Source organism: Scyliorhinus canicula, chromosome 7 (genome assembly GCF_902713615.1).
Source record: "Scyliorhinus canicula chromosome 7, sScyCan1.1, whole genome shotgun sequence".
Taxonomy (NCBI): domain Eukaryota; kingdom Metazoa; phylum Chordata; class Chondrichthyes; order Carcharhiniformes; family Scyliorhinidae; genus Scyliorhinus; species Scyliorhinus canicula.
Window position 1 is genome coordinate 125,231,875 of NC_052152.1, and position 19,435 is coordinate 125,251,309.

General features: G+C 48.5%; 1 protein-coding gene across 1 annotated transcript in view; it reads right to left on the reverse strand.

The window, feature by feature from the left end:
- Nucleotides 1–796: 796 nt before the first annotated feature.
- Nucleotides 797–19,435, reverse strand: part of LOC119969128 — a 222,294-nt gene continuing 203,655 nt past the window's right edge. Inside the window, exons 5-7 of the mRNA XM_038802346.1 lie at nucleotides 16,054–16,152; nucleotides 7,365–8,071; nucleotides 797–2,302 (exon numbers count right to left, since the gene is read on the reverse strand). Coding sequence (XP_038658274.1) covers nucleotides 797–2,302; nucleotides 7,365–8,071; nucleotides 16,054–16,152 — 2,312 coding nt within the window. The remainder of the gene's footprint in view (nucleotides 2,303–7,364; nucleotides 8,072–16,053; nucleotides 16,153–19,435) is intronic.

The window sequence follows — 19,435 nt, forward strand, 5'->3', positions numbered from 1 at the left end:
GCACTCCCTCTGGTGGGTCTCCTCCTGGATTGCAGGTAGTGGATGCCCCTCACCGATCCTGGGACCGGTGAGGTTTCAGCGCCGATTTTGCCGTTGTAAAAAGCCACAATTCCCATCAGGCGCTGGCACTTAGCCTCCAAAACAGTGAATCCAGTTGCCTCAGTGGAAACAGTGCACCTCTGCTGCACATCATCTAGCAATCTGGTCAGGGCTCCCTCCGTGAAACACGCTGCCGGCTTCTGTGTGTCTTCCCCCCAAGTGGATCTGGAACAAGGCAGTGCTGCGGAGACGTTTACATGGAGCTCTCCAGTGATTACATTTTCCCATGGCAAGCGAATCAGTGGGACGGTGCCCTGAGTGCAGCGTGATTGACGTGGGCAGAAAAATGGTGAAAGATTCCATAAGAAATCTCTCTGGCTCGGTCAGTGGGATTCACTCTGTTTTTCTCGCTGGGACTGAGACTTTGCTATTTTTGGTGGGGTTCCACCCAATCAGTCCACTCTATACACATGAGAAACAAACTCTTTATAATGTTACTGAGAACGTGTGTGAAAACACTGACATTTTCCACTTTTAATCCCTTTTAATTCCACAAACACTGAAAAAATCATCTTACCCAGTAGCTACATAAAATGATCACATGCAATAGTTCATTTATACAAAAGGTTCAGAGACCTTTACCATAAGTATGGCAAAATATTCCTTCACTTACAAACCACAGTCCCCCATGGAACCGAACATCAGGCACCAATGTCCACTCACATCCTGAGTAACTCGGGCCACTCAGCTCTCACCTTTATTCCGTCTCTATGAAAAGTCTGTCTTCATCGCTGCTGCTCTCATCGTTCTCCTCTCGCTGCTGTCTGATTGCCGCTTCCAGAGATTTGACCCTTCCCTGTCTGTTTGGAAGGGCAGCATTGGGAACATCCTGACTTCCACAAATTCCCTCACACTTTTTCATACCGATGCAGTGGCACTCGCTGTGCCAAAACCAGGCTCTCTCCTCAGACATGGGTGAGTCCCAAGAAGGTGGAGCCCGTGGACTGGACCAACTGCACGAAGGGGCCGTAAGGTCCATTTGCTGATGGAATTTCTGCTGATCATTCTTCAAAGATTCAGAATGTTTCCATTCTGCACGAGGAACTTTGATAGTGTTTCCTAAGCCAGTGTTTCCCAGTTTTACCAGCCCAAGATTGGTGCAGTGTGTATTCCAAGTATTCTCTGTCGCAATCATCACTCTAAATGTGCAGTCCCGACTTTCATCAACATCGCAAGCAGTGAAAGGCAGAAGTGAATCCTGTGAACTAATTTTCACTGTCGGGTCAGTGGGATTTCTAGGGTCACTGGATACACTGGCAACTGTGTTGACACTGGGGGCAGTGGTGTTACTGGGGACAGTGGGAACTGTGAACTCACTGGAGATAGTGCGAACTATGGACTCACTAGAGACAGTGGAAACTGTGGACTCACTGGAGATAGTGCGAACTATGGACTCACTAGAGACAGTGGAAACTGTGGACTCACTGGAGATAGTGCGAACTATGGACTCACTAGAGACAGTGGAAACTGTGGACTCACTGGAGATAGTGCGAACTATGGACTCACTAGAGACAGTGGAAACTGTGGACTCACTGGAGACAGTGGGAACAGTGGACTCAGTGGAGACAGTGGGAGCTGTGGACTCACTCGAGACAGTGGGCACTGTGGACTCACTGGAGACAGTGGGAACAGTGGACTCACTGGAGACAGTGGGCACTGTGGACTCACTGGAGACAGTGGGAACTGTGGACTCACTGGAGACAGTGGAAACAGTGAACTCACTGGAGACAGTGGGCACTGTGGACTCACTGGAGAAAGTGGGCACTGTGGACTCACTGAAGACAGTGCAAACAGTGACCTCACTGGAGACAATGGGCACAGTGAACTCACTGGAGACAGTGGGAACTATTAACTCACTGGAGACAGTGGAAACAGTGAACTCACTGGAGACAGTGGGAACTATTAACTCACTGGAGACAGTGGGAAAAGTGGACTCACTGGAGACAGTGGGAAAAGTGGACTCACTGGAGCCAGTGGGAATTATGGACTCACTGGAGACAGTGGGAATTATGGACTCACTGGAAACAGTGGATTCACTGGGGATGGTGAGACTTGTGAGATCACTGGAGACAGCAGGAACCGTGGGTACTATGAATGGCCAGTGCAGAATTACAGAGGAGAGCCCTGCAGGCAGGAGCAGAACACGAGGCTGTGCAGTCTCGAAATTTGTCATCACTTTGTGTTTAAATCCACTGGTCTGCAGCTGAGAATTGTAAGCAGAAGAAGAACTGAATGAGTGATCGGAAAATAAGTGCAGTAATCGAACATTCAACCCCCGCCCCCCCCCCCCCCCCCCCCCCCCACCACCACCACCACCACCACCATCTGGTCTGGGCTAGCAAAATCCTACCAACTGTCCTGGCTTGAGACACCTCTTTAACCTGTGATTTTTCTGTTTTTAAATTTTAAAATAATTTTTATTCAGATTTTCACAAAATATCAATAACAGAAAATATTAACAGAAAATAATATTAACAGCTAATAAAAACAAGAAAGAACACCCCCCCCCCCCCCCCCCCGGTAAATACAGAAAAAGAAGAAATAGATTAACACCCATCATAGACAAGGTACACATGTACACGTCCCTTCAAACCAACCCACCGAAACGACCCCCACCCCCCCGGGTTGCTGCTGCTGCTGGCCTTTTTCCCTACCATTCTGCCAGGAAATCTAGGAAAGGTTGCCACCGTTTGAAAAACCCCTGTACTGATCCCCTCAGGGCAAATTTCACCCTCTCCAATTTGATGAACCCCGCCATATCATTGATCCAGGCCTCCACGCTTGGGGGCCTCGCATCCTTCCACTGAAGAAGAATCCTCCGCCGGGCTACAAGGGACGCAAAGGCCAGGACACCGGCCTCTTTCGCCTCCTGCACTCCCGGCTCCACCGCAACCCCAAAAATTGCGAGTCCCCAGCCTGGCTTGACCCTGGATCCTACCACCCTCGACACCGTCCTTGCTACGCCCTTCCAAAATTCCCAGAGCGCTGGGTATGTCCAGAACATATGGGTATGGTTCGCTGGGCTCCCCGAGCACCTAGTACACCTGTCTTCGCCCCCAAAGAACCTACTCATCCTCGTCCCGGTCCTATGAGCCCTATAGAACATAGAACAGTACAGCACAGAACAGGCCCTTCGGCCCTCGATGTTGTGCCGAGCAATGATCACCCTACTCAAACCCACGTATCCACCATATACTCGTAACCCAACAACCCCCCCCTTAACCTTACTTTTTTTAGGACACCGGGCAATTTAGCATGGCCAATCCACCTAACCCGCACATCTTTGGACTGTGGGAGGAAACTGGAGCACCCGGAGGAAACCCACGCACACACGGGGAGGACGTGCAGACTTAGCACAGACAGTGACCCAGCTGGGAATCGAACCTGGGACCCTGGAGCTGTGAAGCATTTATGCTAACCACCATGCTACCGTGCTGCCACATCAGCTATGTAGCACCTTGAACTGTATGAGGCTAAGCCTCGCACAAGAAGAGGAGGAGTTCACTCTTTCCAGAGCATCCGCCACATCCCCTCCTCAATCTCCTCACCCAGCTCCTCTTCCCATTTACCCTTCAGCTCCTCCACCGAGGCCTCGTCTACCTCCTGCATCACTTGGTACATGTCCGAAATCCTTCCCCCTCCAATCCACACCCCTGAGAGCACCCTGTCCTGGACCCCACGTGGGGGCAACAGAGGGAACCCCGCCACCTGCCGCCTGGCAAACGCCCTTACCTGCATATACCTAAAAATGTTCCCCGTGGGAGCCCGTATTTCCCCTCTAACTCACCCAGGCTTGCAAACTTCCCGTCTACAAACAGGTCCCTCAACCTCCTAACACCCGCCCTGTGCCAACTCATGAACCCGCCATCGATTCTCCCTGGAACTGGTGGTTCCCCCGTATCGGGGACACCATCGAGGCCCCCACCTCCCCCCTGTGCCGTCTCCATTACCCCCAAATTTTGAGGGTAGCCACCACCACCGGGCCCGTGGTATACCTCGTTGGAGGGAGCGGCAACGGCGCCGTTACCAGCGCCTCCAGGCTCGTGTCCACACAGGACGCCATCTCCATCCTCTTCCATGCTGCCCCTTCCCCGTCCATTGCCCACTTACGCACCATCGCTGTGTTGGCAGCCCAATAGTACCCACAGAGGTTGGGCAGCGCCGGCCCCCCCCTATCCCTGCCCGGCTCCAAAAACACCCTTCTCACCCTCGGAGTCCCATGCGCCCATACAAATCCCGTAATACTCCTGTTAACCCTCCTAAAAAAGGCCTTCGGGATAAGGATGGGGAGGCACTGGAACAGGAACAAAAACCTCGGGAGCACCGTCATCTTGACTGACTGCACCCTACCCGCCAGCGACAGCGGCAACATGTCCCATCTTTTAAACTCCTCCTCCATTTGCTCCACCAGCCTTGTAAGGTTAAGTTTGTGTAGGGCCCCCAGCTCCTGGCCACCTGGACTCCCAGGTACCTAAAGCTCCTCTCCGCCCTTTTTAGTGGGAGCCTACCAATCCCCTCCTCCTGATCCCCCGCCAGGGGTTCGACTGCCAACGCAAAGAGCAAGGAGGACAAGGGACACCCCTGTCTCGTCCCTCGGTACAACCGAAAGTACTCCGATCTTCTCCTATTCGTGGCCACGCTCGCCATCAGGGTCTCATATAACAACCTCATCCATCTGACAAACTCCTCCCCAAACCCAAACCTTTCCAGCACCTCCCACAAGTACCCCCACTCAACCCTATCAAAGGCCTTCTCCGTGTCTAGCGCCACCACTATCTCCGCTTCCCCCGCTACCGCCGACATCATTATAACATTCAAGAGCCTCCGTATGTTGGTGTTCAGCTGCCTTCCCTTCACGAACCCCGTCTGGTCCTCGTGGATGACCCACGGCACACAGTCCTCTATCCTTGTGGCCAAGATCTTCGCCAACAGCTTGGCGTCCACATTTAACAGCGAGATCGGCCTGTATGACCCACACTGCAGGGGGTCCTTGTCCCGCTTAAGGATCAAGGAAATCAGCGCCCGGGACATAGTCGGGGGAAAAGCCCCCCCCCCCCTCCCTTGCCTCGTTAAAGGTCCTAACCAACAGGGGGCCCAGCAGGTCTGCATACATTTTATAGAATTCGACCGGGAACCCATCCGGTCCCGGCGCCTTCCCCGACTGCATGCTCCCTATCCCCTTGACCAGCTCCTCCAGCTCAATCGGCGTCCCCAGTCCCTCCACCTGCCCCTCCTCCACCTTAGGGAATCTCAGCCGGCCCAAGAAGCGCCCCGTTCCTCCCCCCTCCGCTTGGGGTTCAGACCGATACAATTCCCCGTGTCTTTAACCTGTGATTATCCCTCTCTCCAGTCGCACCGTCTCGACCTGCAAAGACTTAATTATCTACAAAGACTCGCATTCAAAGTATCATCTTGCGTCATTGAATTTACCTATATATGTGTTTGTGGAACCCACCTCTTCATTCACCTGATGAAGGAGCTGCGCTCCGAAAGCTAGTGATTTGAAACAAACCTGTTGGACTTTAACCTGGTGTTGCAATACTTCTTAATGTGCTCACTCCAGTCCAACACCAGCATCTCCACATTATAACGATTTAGATTAGCAGCTTAGCCTGAGGTTTGCAACATGTCAATATTAGCAGGAAAGCACATGGGTTGATCATTGCTGCAAAACCTGGGCCTCTTTTTGGAGACTATCAAAATGTTCCACATAGAATTTTAGAATCTATAGAACAGATTAAATACTTGTGATAGAATTCTGCAACATATTGCAATGTGACAGAGTTTTTAAATATATATTACACACTGAGTGATGGAGTGTTGCTATATATATTACAAAGTCTTACAACACAAGGTTAAGGTCCAACAGGTTTGTTTTGAATCACTAGCTTTTTGAGCACAGCTCCTTCATCAGGTGAGTAACCTGATGGTGTTGTAAGGCCTCTTACTGTGCCCACCCCAGTCCAACGTCAGCAGCTCCATATCATATATATATTACACACTAATAACGGTAAATATACTTTGTTCAAAAACCCAATAAAAAACATTTATTAAAAAAATATATTACACACTGTGATAGAGTATTGTAATATCGATGACACACTAAATGATGGAGCGTTGCAATATATATTACACACTGCGATAGAGTGTTGTAATATAGTACACATTGTGTGATGGAGTGTTGTAATATATTACACACTGTGATAACATGTAATATATATAAAATACTGTGGAAGAGTGATGCAATATATATTACACTGTGTGATAGGGTGTTTTAATCCCGCGATTTTCTGGGCAACCCGCTGTTGTTTTGCAGTAGAGGAGGCAGCCCCTGAGGTTAGACTGACTGGCCTGCAGTTTTCTAATTTGTCCATTCCTCCCTTTTGAATAATGTTACCGTATTAGGTATCCTCCAGTCCTCCGGCACCTCTCCCGTGGCCAGAGAGGAATTGAAAATTATTACCAGCGCCCCTGTTATTTCTTCCCATGCCTCATTCAACAGCCTGGGATCAGCTCATCTGGCCCTGGCCATAATGAGAGGATAATGTGTTTAATTTCAAGTAATTAGCAAAAGAACCAATGGGAAATGATGAGAAGTTTTTAATTCAGTGAATTGTGAACTTTCAGAGAGTTTTGCAAATCCACAGAGGGGATTAAATTACAGAACAATAGCAGACCTTGCACTGGAATGGGCCTAATTAGACATCTCTGCTAAAGGGCTGACACAGATATGATGGACCAAATGATCCCCACTTGCTGCAAGATTGTGTGATTTAAAAAATAAATAAATCAAGAGTACCCAATAATTTTTGTTTCCAATTAAGGGGCAATTTAGCATGGCCAATTCATCTAACCTGCACATCTTTGGGTTGTGGGGGTGAAACCCACGCAGACATGGGGAGAATGTGCAAACTCCACATGGACAGTGACCAAGGGCCGGGATTCGAACCCTGGTCCTCAGCGCTGTAGTTCCGGTGCTAGCCACTGCGCCACATGCCGCCCTGCAAGATTGTATGATTAAGAAATACACATTGACAAGTACACAGGGAAGAACTCTCCTGTTCATCTTTGAATTCCTTCTATGGGAATGTCCACCTGGGAGGGCAATGTGAGCTGAAAACTATCCAAAGGATGACAACACTCTCAGGACTGAATGTCAGCCTCGAATATGTCAAATCTGTGCTTAAACCCACAAAATTCTAGCTCTGGGGTGATGTGCACTGAGTGACAGTTGTCTCTACTGTTGATACACACGAGAGACTCACCTCTTTACCATGTGAAGTCTGGCTTGGAAGTGTTTCTGTTGACTTGAGGACTTTGTCTTTGATTAGCTCACTCGCTCTTCTCTGTGCTTCCATAGTTAGTGACAAGGCTTTGCCAATAGTGGGTGATATATAGTGACCAGATGATATGCTGACAGGACTTGTATTAGTTACTGAACACAGAGTTTCTGGAGATTTAGTATTTGCAATATAAGAAGCCAACAAGGATTGGAAATCAGGCAGGGCTTCATCCTTTGATAGGTCTGAAACTGCAGCAACTGGAAACCCACAGACAATGGAACTGTGTGAGTCACTTTGTTCATTCACATCAACTTTGGCTATTGAGAAGTCCTGGAGTTGGGATATGTTTGAGATTTGAGGAAATGACCACATAGGTATCTGAGAGCAGTGTGTGACAGCTAGACACTCTGACATTGGCAGCGTCTCGGGTTGATATTCCAATACTGGCAATGTCCAGGATGAGGAATTGAAAAGGTTTTGCAATGTATTCAGAGGTGAAGAGCTCATTGATATTGAACTGCAGGGGACACCTGAGCTAACCAGAAGCTCTCTGGGTTGATAAAGGACAAAACCTCCAGTTAAAAGAGGAGCAGATTCAATGAAAAGATGGGAGTGTAGGCCAGTGGATTGTAGAGCCAGAGAAGGTGCTGGAGATTGAGTCCAATTTGAGAAATGTTCATTCCCTCTATCTAAAGAAAATAATGAGAATAGTTAAAAATTATTCAGGATCCTGGAACGAAACAAAAACAACACATCAAACAGCTCCCCAGTGCTGTGTAACAGTAAGAGCAGATAGTCCAATTCACAGCTCACTGTCTCATCAAATCTCTCCCAATCTGTCCCAGTGTGTCCTCATCTGTCCCAGTCCACCCAGTCTACCCCAGTCTGACCCAGTCTGTCCCAGTTGATCCTAATCTGTCCCAGTCTGCCCCAGTCTGACCCAGTTTGTCCCACTCTGACCTAGCCTGTCCCAATCTGATCCAATATGTCCCACTCTGGCCCAGCCTCACACAGTCTGACCAGTCTGTCCCATTATGTCCCAGTCAGACTTAAATTATGTTCCAGACTGACCTCGTCTGTGCCAGACTGTACAAATCTGGCCCAATGTCTCCCAGTCTGACCGGATATTTCCCAGTCTGACCCAATATGCTCCAGACTGACCCAGTCTGTCTCAGTCTGACCCAGTCCATCCTTGTCTGACCTAGTCTGTCCAAGTTTGACCCAGTTAAACCCAGGCTGTTCCCGTCTGGCCAGTATGACCCAATCTTTTCCGGTCTGATACAGTCTGTTCCAGCCTCGCCCAATCTGTCCATCTGACCCAGTGTGTCCCAGTCTGAACCAGTTGGGCCCAATATTTCACAGTCTGGCTCAATATGTCCCAGTCTGACCCAGCATGTCCCAGTCTGACCCAGCATGTCCCAGTCTGACCCAGTCTGTCCAAGTCTAACAGAGTCTGACCCACTCTGTCCCAGTGTATCCCCATGTGCCCCAGTCTAACCCAGCATGTCCCAGTCTGTCCCAGTGTATCCCAGTGAGCCCCAGTCTGTCCCGGACAGTGCCAGTCTGACCCAATATATCCCAGTCTGACCCAATATGACCCAGTCTGACCTTGGCTGTTTCAGCCTGACTCAATGGTCACGACCCACTGGCCGTGTTAAGAACATAAGAACATAAGAACATAAGAACAAGGAGCAGGAGTAGGCCATCTGGCCCCTCGAGCTTGCTCCACCATTCAATGAGATCATGGCTGATCAACAGAGATTGAACATCAGTTACAGAGATAGAGGGTCAGTTACAGAGATTGAGGGGCAGTTACAGAGATTAAAGATCATTTCCAGAGATTGAGGGTCAATTCCAGAGATTGAGGGTCAGTTGCAGAGATCCAGGGCATTTACATAGATTCAGGGCATTTACAGAGATTGAGGGGAAGTTACATAGATTGACGGGCATGTAAATTACAGAAATTGAGGGGTCTTTACAGAGATTGAAGGTCAGTTACAGAGATTGAAGGTCAGTTACAGAGATTGAAGGTCAGTTACAGAGATTGAACATCAGTTACAGAGATAGAGGGTCAGTTACAGAGATTGAGGGTCAGTTACAGAGATTGAGGGTCAGTTGCAGAGAAAAAGGGTCACTTGCAGAGATCGATGATCAGTTGCAGAGATTCAGGGCATTTACAGAGATTGAAGGTCAATTACTTGATTGAAGGGCAGCACTGTAGCATTGTGGATAGCACAATCGCTTCACAGCTCCAGGGTCCCAGGTTCGATTCCGTCTCGGGTCACTGTCTGTGCGGAGTCTGCACATCCTCCCCGTGTGTGCGTGGGTTTCCTCCGGGTGCTCCGGTTTCCTCCCACAGTCCAAAGATGTGCAGGTTAGATGGATTGGCCATGATAAATTGCCCTTAGTGTCAAAAATTGCCCTTAGTGTTGGGTGGGGTTACTGGGTTATGGGGTTATGGGGATAGGGTGGAGGTGTTAACCTTGGGTAGAGTGCTCTTTCCAGGAGCCGGTGCAGACTCAATGGGCCGAATGGCCTTCTTCTGCACTGTAAATTCTATGAAATTACAGAGATTAAGGGGCATTTACAGAGATTGAGGGTCAGTTACAGAGATTGAGCTGCAGTTCATGACATTGAGGGGCAGTTACCGAGATTGAGGGACAGTCACATAGATTAAGGGGTAGTTACAGAGATTAAAGATCAGTTACAGAGATTGAGAGTCAGTTCCAGAGATTGAGGGTCAGTTACAGAGATTGAAGATCAGTTGCAGAGATTCAGGGCATTTACAGAGATTCAGGGCAGTTACAGAGATTGCAGGTAAATTACAGTGATTGAGGGGCATTCACATTGACTGAAGGTCAGTTACAGTGATTGAAGATCAGTTACAGAGATTCATGGCATTAACAGAGATTCAGGGCATTTACAGAGATTGAAGATCCGCAACAGAGATTTGGGGCATTTACAGAGACCGAGGGGCAGTCAGAGAGATTGAGGTTCAGTTACAGAGATTGACGGTCAATTACAGAGATTGAGGGTCAGTTACAGAGATTGACGGTCAATTACAGAGATTGAGGGTCAGTTACAGAGATTGAGGTCAGTTACAGAGATTGAGGTCAGTTACAGAGATTGAAGGTCAGAGACTGAAGGTCAGTTACAGAGATTGAAGGTCAGTTACAGAGATTGAAGGGCAGTTACAGAGACGGAGGGTGATTATAGAGATTCAGGGTCAGTTACAGAGATTCAGGGCATTTACAGGGATTGAGGGTCAGTTACATAGATTGAGGGTCAGTTGCAGAGATTGATGATCAGTTGCAGAGATTCAGGGCATTTACAGAGATTGAAGGTCAGTTACAGAGATTAAGGGGCATTTACAGTGATTGAAGGTCAGTTACAGAGATTAAGGGGCATTTACAATGATTGAGGGGCAGTTACCGAGATTGAGGGACAGTCACATAGATTAAGGCGTAGTTACAGAGATTGAGGGGCAGTTACAGAGATTAAAGATCATTTCCAGAGATTGAGGGTCAATTCCAGAGATTGAGGGTCAGTTGCAGAGATCCAGGGCATTTACATAGATTCAGGGCATTTACAGAGATTGACGGGAAGTTACATAGATTGACGGGCATTTACAGATATTGATGGTAAATTACAGAAATTGAGGGGTCTTTACAGAGATTGAAGGTCAGTTACAGAGATTGAAGATCAGTTACAGAGATTGAAGGTCAGTTACAGAGATTGAAGATCAGTTACAGAGATTCAGGGCATTTACTGAGATTGAGGGTCAGTTATAGAGATTGAGGGTCAGTTATAGAGATTGAGGGTCAGTTATAGAGATTGAAGATCAGTTACAGAGATAGAGGGTCAGTTACAGAGATTGAGGGGCAGTTATAGAGATTGACGGTCAGTTACAGAGATTGATCAGCAGTTACAGAGATTGATGATCAGTTGCAGAGATTCAGGGAATTTACAGAGATTAATGGGTAGTTACAGCGATCGAGGGTCAGTTACCGAGATTGAGGGGCAGTAACAGAGATTGAACATCAGTTACAGAGATTCAGGATCAGTTACAGACATTGAGGGTCAGTTACAGAGATTGAGGGTCAGTTCCAGTGATTCAGGTTCAGTTACAAAGATTGAGGGGCAGTTACAGAGATTGAGTGTCAGTTCCAGTGATTCAGGGTCAGTTACAGAGATTGCGGGGCAGTTACAGAAATTAAGGGGCTGTTACAGAAATTAAGGGGCAGAGAAATGGCAGGTGGAGTTCAATCCAGGCAAAGGCGAGGTGATGCATTTTGGAAGATCAAATTCAAGAGCGGACTATATGGTCAATGGAAGGGTCCTGGGGAAAATTGATGTACAGAGAGATCTGGGAGTTCAGGTCCATTGTACCCTGAAGGTGGCAACGCAGGTCGATAAAGTGGTCAAGAAGGCATACAGCATGCTTGCCTTCATCGGACGGGGTATTGAGTACAAGAGTCGGCAGGTCATGTTACAGTTGTATAAGACTTTGGTTAGGCCACATTTGGAATACTGCGTGCAGTTCTGGTCGCCACATTACCAGAAGGATGTGGATGCTTTGGAGAGGGTGCAGAGGAGGTTCACCAGGATGTTGCCTGGTATGGAGGGTGGTAGCTATGAAGAAAGGTTGAGTAGATTAGGATTGTTTTCGTTGGAAAGACGGAGGTTGAGGGGTGACCTGACTGAGGTCTACAAAATTATGAGAGGTATGGACAGGGTGGATAGCGACAAGCTTTTTCCAAGAGTGGAGGTGTCAGTTACAAGGGGTCATGATTTCAAGGTGAGAGGGGGAATGTTTAAGGGAGATGTGCGTGGAACATTTTTTACGCAGAGGGTGGTGGGTGCCTGGAACGCTTTACCAGCGGAGGTGGTAGAGGCGGGCACGATAGCATCATTTATGAGGCATCTAGACAGGTATATGAACGGGCGGGAACAGAGGGAAAATAGGAGACAGGTTTAGATATGGGATCTGGAACGGCGCAGGCTGGGAGGGCCTAAGGGCCTGTTCCTGTGCTGTAATTTTCTTTGTTCTCTTTGTTCTTGTTACAGAGAATGAAGGTCACTTACAGAGACTGAGGGTCAATTACAGAGATTGAAGATCAGTTAATCAGATTCAGGGCATTTACCGAGATTGAGGGTCAGTTATATAGATTGAGGGTCAGTTACAGAGATTGAAGATCAGTTACAGAGATTCAGGGCATTTACAGAGATTCAGGGGCAGTTACAGAGATTGAGGGGCAGTGACAGAGATTAAGGGGCATTTCCAGAGATTGAGGGTCAGGTGCAGAGATTGAGGGGCATTTACAGTGATTGAGGAGCAGTTAAAGAGATTGAGGGTCAGGTGCAGAGATTGACGGGCAGTTACAGAGTTTGAGGGGCATTTACAGAGATTGAGGGGCATTTACAGAAATTGAAGGTCAGTTACAGAGATTAAGGGGTATTTACAGTGATTGAGGGGCAGATACAGAGATTGAGGGTCAGTTACAGAAATCGAGGGGTCGTTACAGAGATTGAGGATCAATTACAGAGCTAGAGTGGCATTTACAGAGATGAGGGGCTGTTACAGAGATTGAGGGTCAGGTGCAGAGATTGAAGGGCATTTACAGTGATTGAGAGGCAGTTATAGAGATTGAGGGTCAGTTACAGAGACTGAAGGTCAGTTACAGAGATTGAAGATCAGTTACAGAGATTCAGGGCATTTACAGAGATTCAGGGGCAGTTACAGAGATTGAGGGGCAGTGACAGAGATTAAGGGGCATTTCCAGAGATTGAGGGTCAGGTGCAGAGATTGAGGGGCATTTACAGTGGTTGAGGAGCAGTTAAAGAGATTGAGGGTCAGGTGCAGAGATTGACGGGCAGTTACAGAGTTTGAGGGGCATTTACAGAGATTGAGGGGCATTTACAGAAATTGAAGGTCAGTTACAGAGATTAAGGGGCATTTACAGAGATTGAGGGGCAGTTACAGTGATTGAGGGTCAGGTTCAGAGATAGAGGGTTATTTACAGTGATTGAGGAGCAGTTAAAGAGATTGAGGGGCAGATACAGTGATTGAGGGACAGTTACAGAGTTTGAGGGGCATTTACAGAGATTGAGGGGCAGTTACAGAGATTCAGGGCATAATGGAGTGCTGAGCGTGTGGCATTTGAGTGCTACAGTGAGAGTTTGGTGACTGAGGGAGTATAAGGATTCATTTTTATTTAAAGTCTAGTATTTCTTTTATTTAGTTAATTAACTTAAAAGTTGCTGTTTGTTCTATAAGAAGGTGAATTTTGAATCAGCTCGAAACAAGGTTCTACTTGTACTTACTTACAGCTGGAACTTGTTAATTAGTTAATTGCATTAGGCCAGTTTTCAGAGGCCGGAGTCACAGCATAAATAGGAGCTAGTTATAGTGCAGACTTTGTTTGCACTGGAGTGCTGAGCTAGTGGCATTTGAGTGCTACAGTGAGAGTTTGGTGACTGAGGGAGTGCTGAGCTAGTGGCATTTGAGTGCTACAGTGAGAGTTTGGTGACTGAGGGAGTGCTGAGCTTGTTGCATTTGAGTGCGACAGTGAGAGTTTGGTGACTGAGGGAGTTAGGTGAGGAGGGAGTAAGGTGCTCCTTACATTTCATTGCCTATATTTATCCAAGAGCGTGAAGGGAGCCAGGAGTTGAGAGTACAGCTGACTGGAAGCAGAGTCGGAGGGCGGAGGTCCAGTTGGTCCACGGGGCAGCTAATTCTGTAAAGTAAGAGGGGATGGAGGCTAGGGCAGTTGCATGCTCCTCCTGTAGGATGTGGGTGGTGAGGGAAACCACTGGTGTCCCCGCTGACTATACCTGCGGGAAGTGCGCCCAACTCCAGCTCCTCAGAGACCGTGTTAAGGTACTGGAGCTGGAGCTGGATGAACTTCGGATCATCCGGGAGGCAGAGGGGGTTATCGAGAACAGTTACAGGGAGGTAGCCACACCAAAGGTACTGGACAAGAGTAGCTGGGTTACAGTCAGGGGAAAGAAAACTAACAGGCAGACAGTGCAGGGATCCCTCGTGGCCATTCCCCTTCAAAACAAGTATATTGTTTTGGATGCTGTTGGAGGGGGATGACCTACCGGGGGAAGGCCCCAGTGGCCAGGTCTCTGACACTGAGCCTGGCTCTGGGGCTCAGAAGGGAAGGGGGGAGCATAGAAAAGCAATAGTAATAGGAGATTTAATGGTTGGGGGAATAGATAGGAGATTCTGTGGTCGCGAGCGAGACTCCCGAAAGGTATGTTGCCTCCCGGGTGCCAGGGCCAGGGATGTCTCGGATCGTGTCTTCAGGATCCTGAAGGGGGAGGGGGAGCAGCCAGAGGTCGTGGTGCACATTGGTACCAACGACGTAGGTAGGAAAAAGGGTGTGGAGGTAATAAACAAGTTTAGGGAGTTAGGCTGGAAGTTAAAGGCCAGGACAGACAGAGTTGTCATCTCTGGTTTGTTGCCGGTGCCACGTGATAGTGAGGCTAGGAATAAGGAGAGAGTGCAGTTGAACACGTGGCTACAGGAATGGTGTAGGAGGGAGGGCTTCAGGTATTTGGATAATTGGAGCGCATTCTGGGGAAGGTGGGACCTGTACAAGCAGGACGGGTTGCATCTGAACCAGAGGGGCACCAATATCCTGGGGGGGAGGTTTTCTCGTACTCTTCGGGAGGGTTTAAACTAATTTGGCAGGGGAATGGGAACCGGATCTGTAGTCCAGCAACTAAGGAAGCCGATATTCAGGACGCCAAAGCATGTAGTGATGCAGTGGGGAAGGTAACACTGACAAAGGCGAGTACTTGCAGGCAAGGAGATGGGTTGAAGTGTGTATACTTTAATGCAAGAAGCATCAGGAATAAGGTGGGTGAACTTAAGGCATGGATCGGTACTTGGGACTACGATGTGGTGGCCATCACGGAAACTTGGATAGAAGAGGGGCAGAAATGGTTGTTGGAGGTCCCTGGTTATAGATGTTTCAACAAGATTAGGGAGGATGGTAAAAGAGGTGGGGGGGTGGCATTGTTAATTAGAGATAGTATAACAGCTGCAGAAAGGCAGTTCGAGGGGGATCTGCCTACTGAGGTAATATGGGTTGAAGTCAGAAATAGGAAAGGAGCAGTCACCTTGTTGGGAGTTTTCTATAGGCCCCCCAATAGCAGCAGAGATGTGGAGGAACAGATTGGGAAACAGATTTCGGAAAGGTGCAGAAATCACAGGGTAGTAGTCATGGGTGACTTCAACTTCCCAAACATTGAGTGGAAACTCTTTAGATCAAATAGTTTGGATGGGGTAGTGTTTGTGCAGTGTGTCCAGGAAGCTTTTCTGACACAGTATGTAGATTGTCTGACCAGAGGGGAGGCCATATTGGATTTAGTACTTGGTAATGAACCAGGGCAGGTGATAGATTTGTTAGTGCGGGAGCATTTTGGAGGTCGTGACCACAATTCTGTAGCCATGATCATAATGAATGATGGAGCAGGCTCGAAGGGCCGAATGGCCTCCTCCTGCTTTTATTTTGTTTCCATATGAAAGGAAGAATTGTGTCCTGTGTCTAACTCATGTCAGTCCAAACATGTTGATACCTGAATCTCTCCACTGACAGAACACCACAATTATTCATCACATTTTGATCACCTCTTTGAAATGTGCCAGTACATACTGTACCTTCTTTGGCAGGCTCCTGCATTTCTGAACGTGTGCAGGCCTGTGGTTTTATATGCTTTTTACTGTGTATCTTGGACTTGATATGTTTTGTTAGGTTCCCTGAGAGAATGACAGATTGGATCTTGTTAACATTTTGCAGTGTATATAGTTACCCTTACACAGATTCACTTCTTAATTGCACCACAATTAAATTGGACTCAATGCTCACTTTACTCAATCACACCCATCAGCAAAAGCAGAGAGAGGCCAATGATCAGGTTCATGTTCTGAAAGGATCTGAAAACCTCAGGTGAATCTTCTGAAGAGTGACAATCGCCGTTCATTTCACCCTCTGCATCTTTTCTTTTACCCAAAGATGGAGCTCTGCATTTCTGGCCCAGATTTCTAAACTGGCCTCTTCAGAAATGTTCCTTTTCTACCTCGTTCATGGGATGTGGGTGTCGCTGGCTATGGTAGTATTTATTGCCTGTCCCTAATTGCTCTTGAACTGACTGGCTTGCTCGGCCATTCAGACGGCATTTAAGAGTCAACCACATTGCTGTGGGTCTGGAGTCACATGTAGGCCAGACCAGGTAAGGAGGACAGATTTCCTTCTCTAATGGACATTAGTGAACCAGACAGGATTTTATGACTATCATAGAACATAGAACATTACAGCGCAGTACGGGCCCTTCGGCCCTCGATGTTGCGCCGACCCGTGAAACCATCTGAAGCCTATCTGACCTACACTATTCCATTTTCATCCATATGTCTATCCAGTGACCACTTAAATGCCCTTAAATTTGGCGAGTCTACTAATGTTGCAGGCAGGGCGTTTCACACCCCTACTGCTCTCTGAGTAAAGAAACTGCCTCTGACATCTGTCCTATATCTACCACCCCTCAATTTAAAGCTATGTCCCCTCATGTTGGTCATCACCATCCAAGGAAAGAGACTCTCACTGTCAACCCTATCTAACCCTCTGACTATCTTATATGTCTCTATTAAGTCACCTCTCAGCCTTCTCCTCTCTAACGAAAACAACCTCAAGTCCCTGAGCCTTTCCTCGTAAGACCTTCCCTCCATACCAGGCAACATCCTAGTAAATCTCCTCTGAACCTTTTCCAAAGCTTCCACATCCTTCCTATAATATGGTGACCAGAACTGCACGCAGTACTCCAGGAGCAGCCGCAACAGAGTTATGTACAGCTGCAGCATGACCTCGTTGCTCCGAAACTCAATCCCCCTACTGATAAAGGCTAGCACACCACAGGCCTTCTTAACAGCCCTATTAACCTGGGTGGCAACTTTCAGGGATTTATGTACCCGGATGCCGAGATCTCTCTGTTCATCTACACTACCAAGAATCTTGCCATTAGCCCAGTACTCTGCATTCCTGTTACTCCTTCCAAAGTGAACCACCTCACACTTTTCCGCATTAAACTCCATCTGCCATCTCTCAGCCCAGCTCTGCAGCTTATCTATGTCCCTCTGTTACCTATAACATCCTTCAGCACTATCCACAACTCCACCGACCTTCGTGTCATCTGCAAATTTACTAACCCATCCTTCTACACCCTCTTCCAGGTCATTTATAAAAATGACAAACAGCAGTGGCCCCAAAACAGATCCTTGCGGTACACCACTAGTAACTGAACTCCAGGATGAACATTTGCCATCAACCACCACCCTCTGTCTTCTTTCAGCTAGCCAATTACTGATCCAAACCGCTAAATAACCTTCAATCCCATACTTCCGTATTTTCTGCAATAGCCAATGATTTCATGATAATTATTGAATGTTTAATTCCAGATTTTTATTGAATTCAAATTTCACCATCTGCCATGGTGGCATATGAACCGGTTCCACAAAGCATGACTCTGAGTCTCTGGATTACTATTCCAGTGGCAATATAGTAATGCTGCCACCCCTCTCTATTCTGGGAGTTCCTCCTTTTTCGGGAAAAATCAATTGCAACTCCTTTCGACAGTAGCTGCTGCCGTATTCCAATGAGTGTAGTTTAGAGGAACCAAAACCACTTTAAGAAGCTACAGGAGGGATAAGACAATGTGGCAGTGAGGTGGGTGTAAGAGTAGGGAGGTAGGGAGGTGGATGAGTGGGTTGGGAGGTAGGGAGGTGGGTGAGAGGTTAGGAAGGTAGGAAGGTAGGGAGGTGGGTGAGAGAGTAGGGAGGTGGATGAATGGGTTAGGGAGGTGGGTGAGAGATTGGGAGATGGGTGTGCGGGTAAGGAGGTGGGTGAGAGGGCAGGGAGGTAGGGAGGTGGGTGAGAGAGTAGGGAGGTGGATGAGCGGGTAAGGAGGTGGGTGATAGGGCAGAGAGGTGAGTAAGAGGGTAGGGAGTTAGGGAGGTGGGTGAGAGAGTAGGGAGGTAGGGAGGTGGGTGAGAGGGTAGGGAGGTGGTGAGCGGGCAGGGAGTTGGGTTAGAGGGCAGGGAGGTAGGGAGGTGGGTGAGGGAGTAGGGAAGTGGGTGAAAGAGTAGGGAGGTGAATGAATGGGTAGGGAGAAGGGTGAGAGGGTAGGAAGGTGGGTGAGAGAGTAGGGATGTGGTGAGTGGGTAAGGAGGTGGGTGAGAGAGCAGGGAGGTAGGGAGGTGGGTGAGAGTAGGGAGGTGGATGAGCGGGTAAGGAGGTGGGTGAGAGGGTAGGGAGGTGGTGAGCGGGTAGGGAGGTGAGTGAGAGAGTAGGGAAGTGGTGAGCAGGTAGGGAGGTGGGTGAGAGGGTAGGGAGGTGGTGAGCGGGTAGGGAGTTGGGTTAGAGGGTAGGGAGGTAGGGAGGTGGGTGAGGGAGTAGGGAAGTGGGTGAGAGAGTAGGGAGGTGGCTGAGTGGGTAGGGAGGAGGGTGAGAGGGTAGGGAGGTGGGTGAGAGAGTAGCGGGGTGGGTGAGTGGGTAGGGAGGAGGGTGAGAGGGTAGGGAGGTGAGTGAGAGCAGGGAGGTGGGGAGAGGGTAGGGAGGTGGGTGAGAGTGTAGGGAGACAGGGAGGTGCGTGAGCAGGTAGTGAGGTAGGGAGATGGGTGAGAGGTATGGAGACAGGAAGGTGGGTGAAGGGGTAGGGAGGGAGGTAGGTGGGTGAGGGGGTAAGGATGCAGGGAGGTGGGTGAGCTGTAGGGAGACAGGGAGGTGGGTGAAGGTGTAGGGAGACAGGGAGGGAGGTGAGGGTGTAGTGAGGTAGGGAGGTGGGTGAGGAGATAGGGAAGTCACACGGGATCAGGGGTGAGCTGGCAAGGTGGATACAGAACTGGCTAGGTCATAGAAGGCAGAGAGTAGCAATGGAAGGGTGTTTTTCTAATTGGAGGGCTGTGACTAGTGGTGTTACGCAGGAATCAGTGCTGGGACCTTTGCTGTTCGTAGTACATATAAATGATTTGGAGGAAAATGTAACTGGTC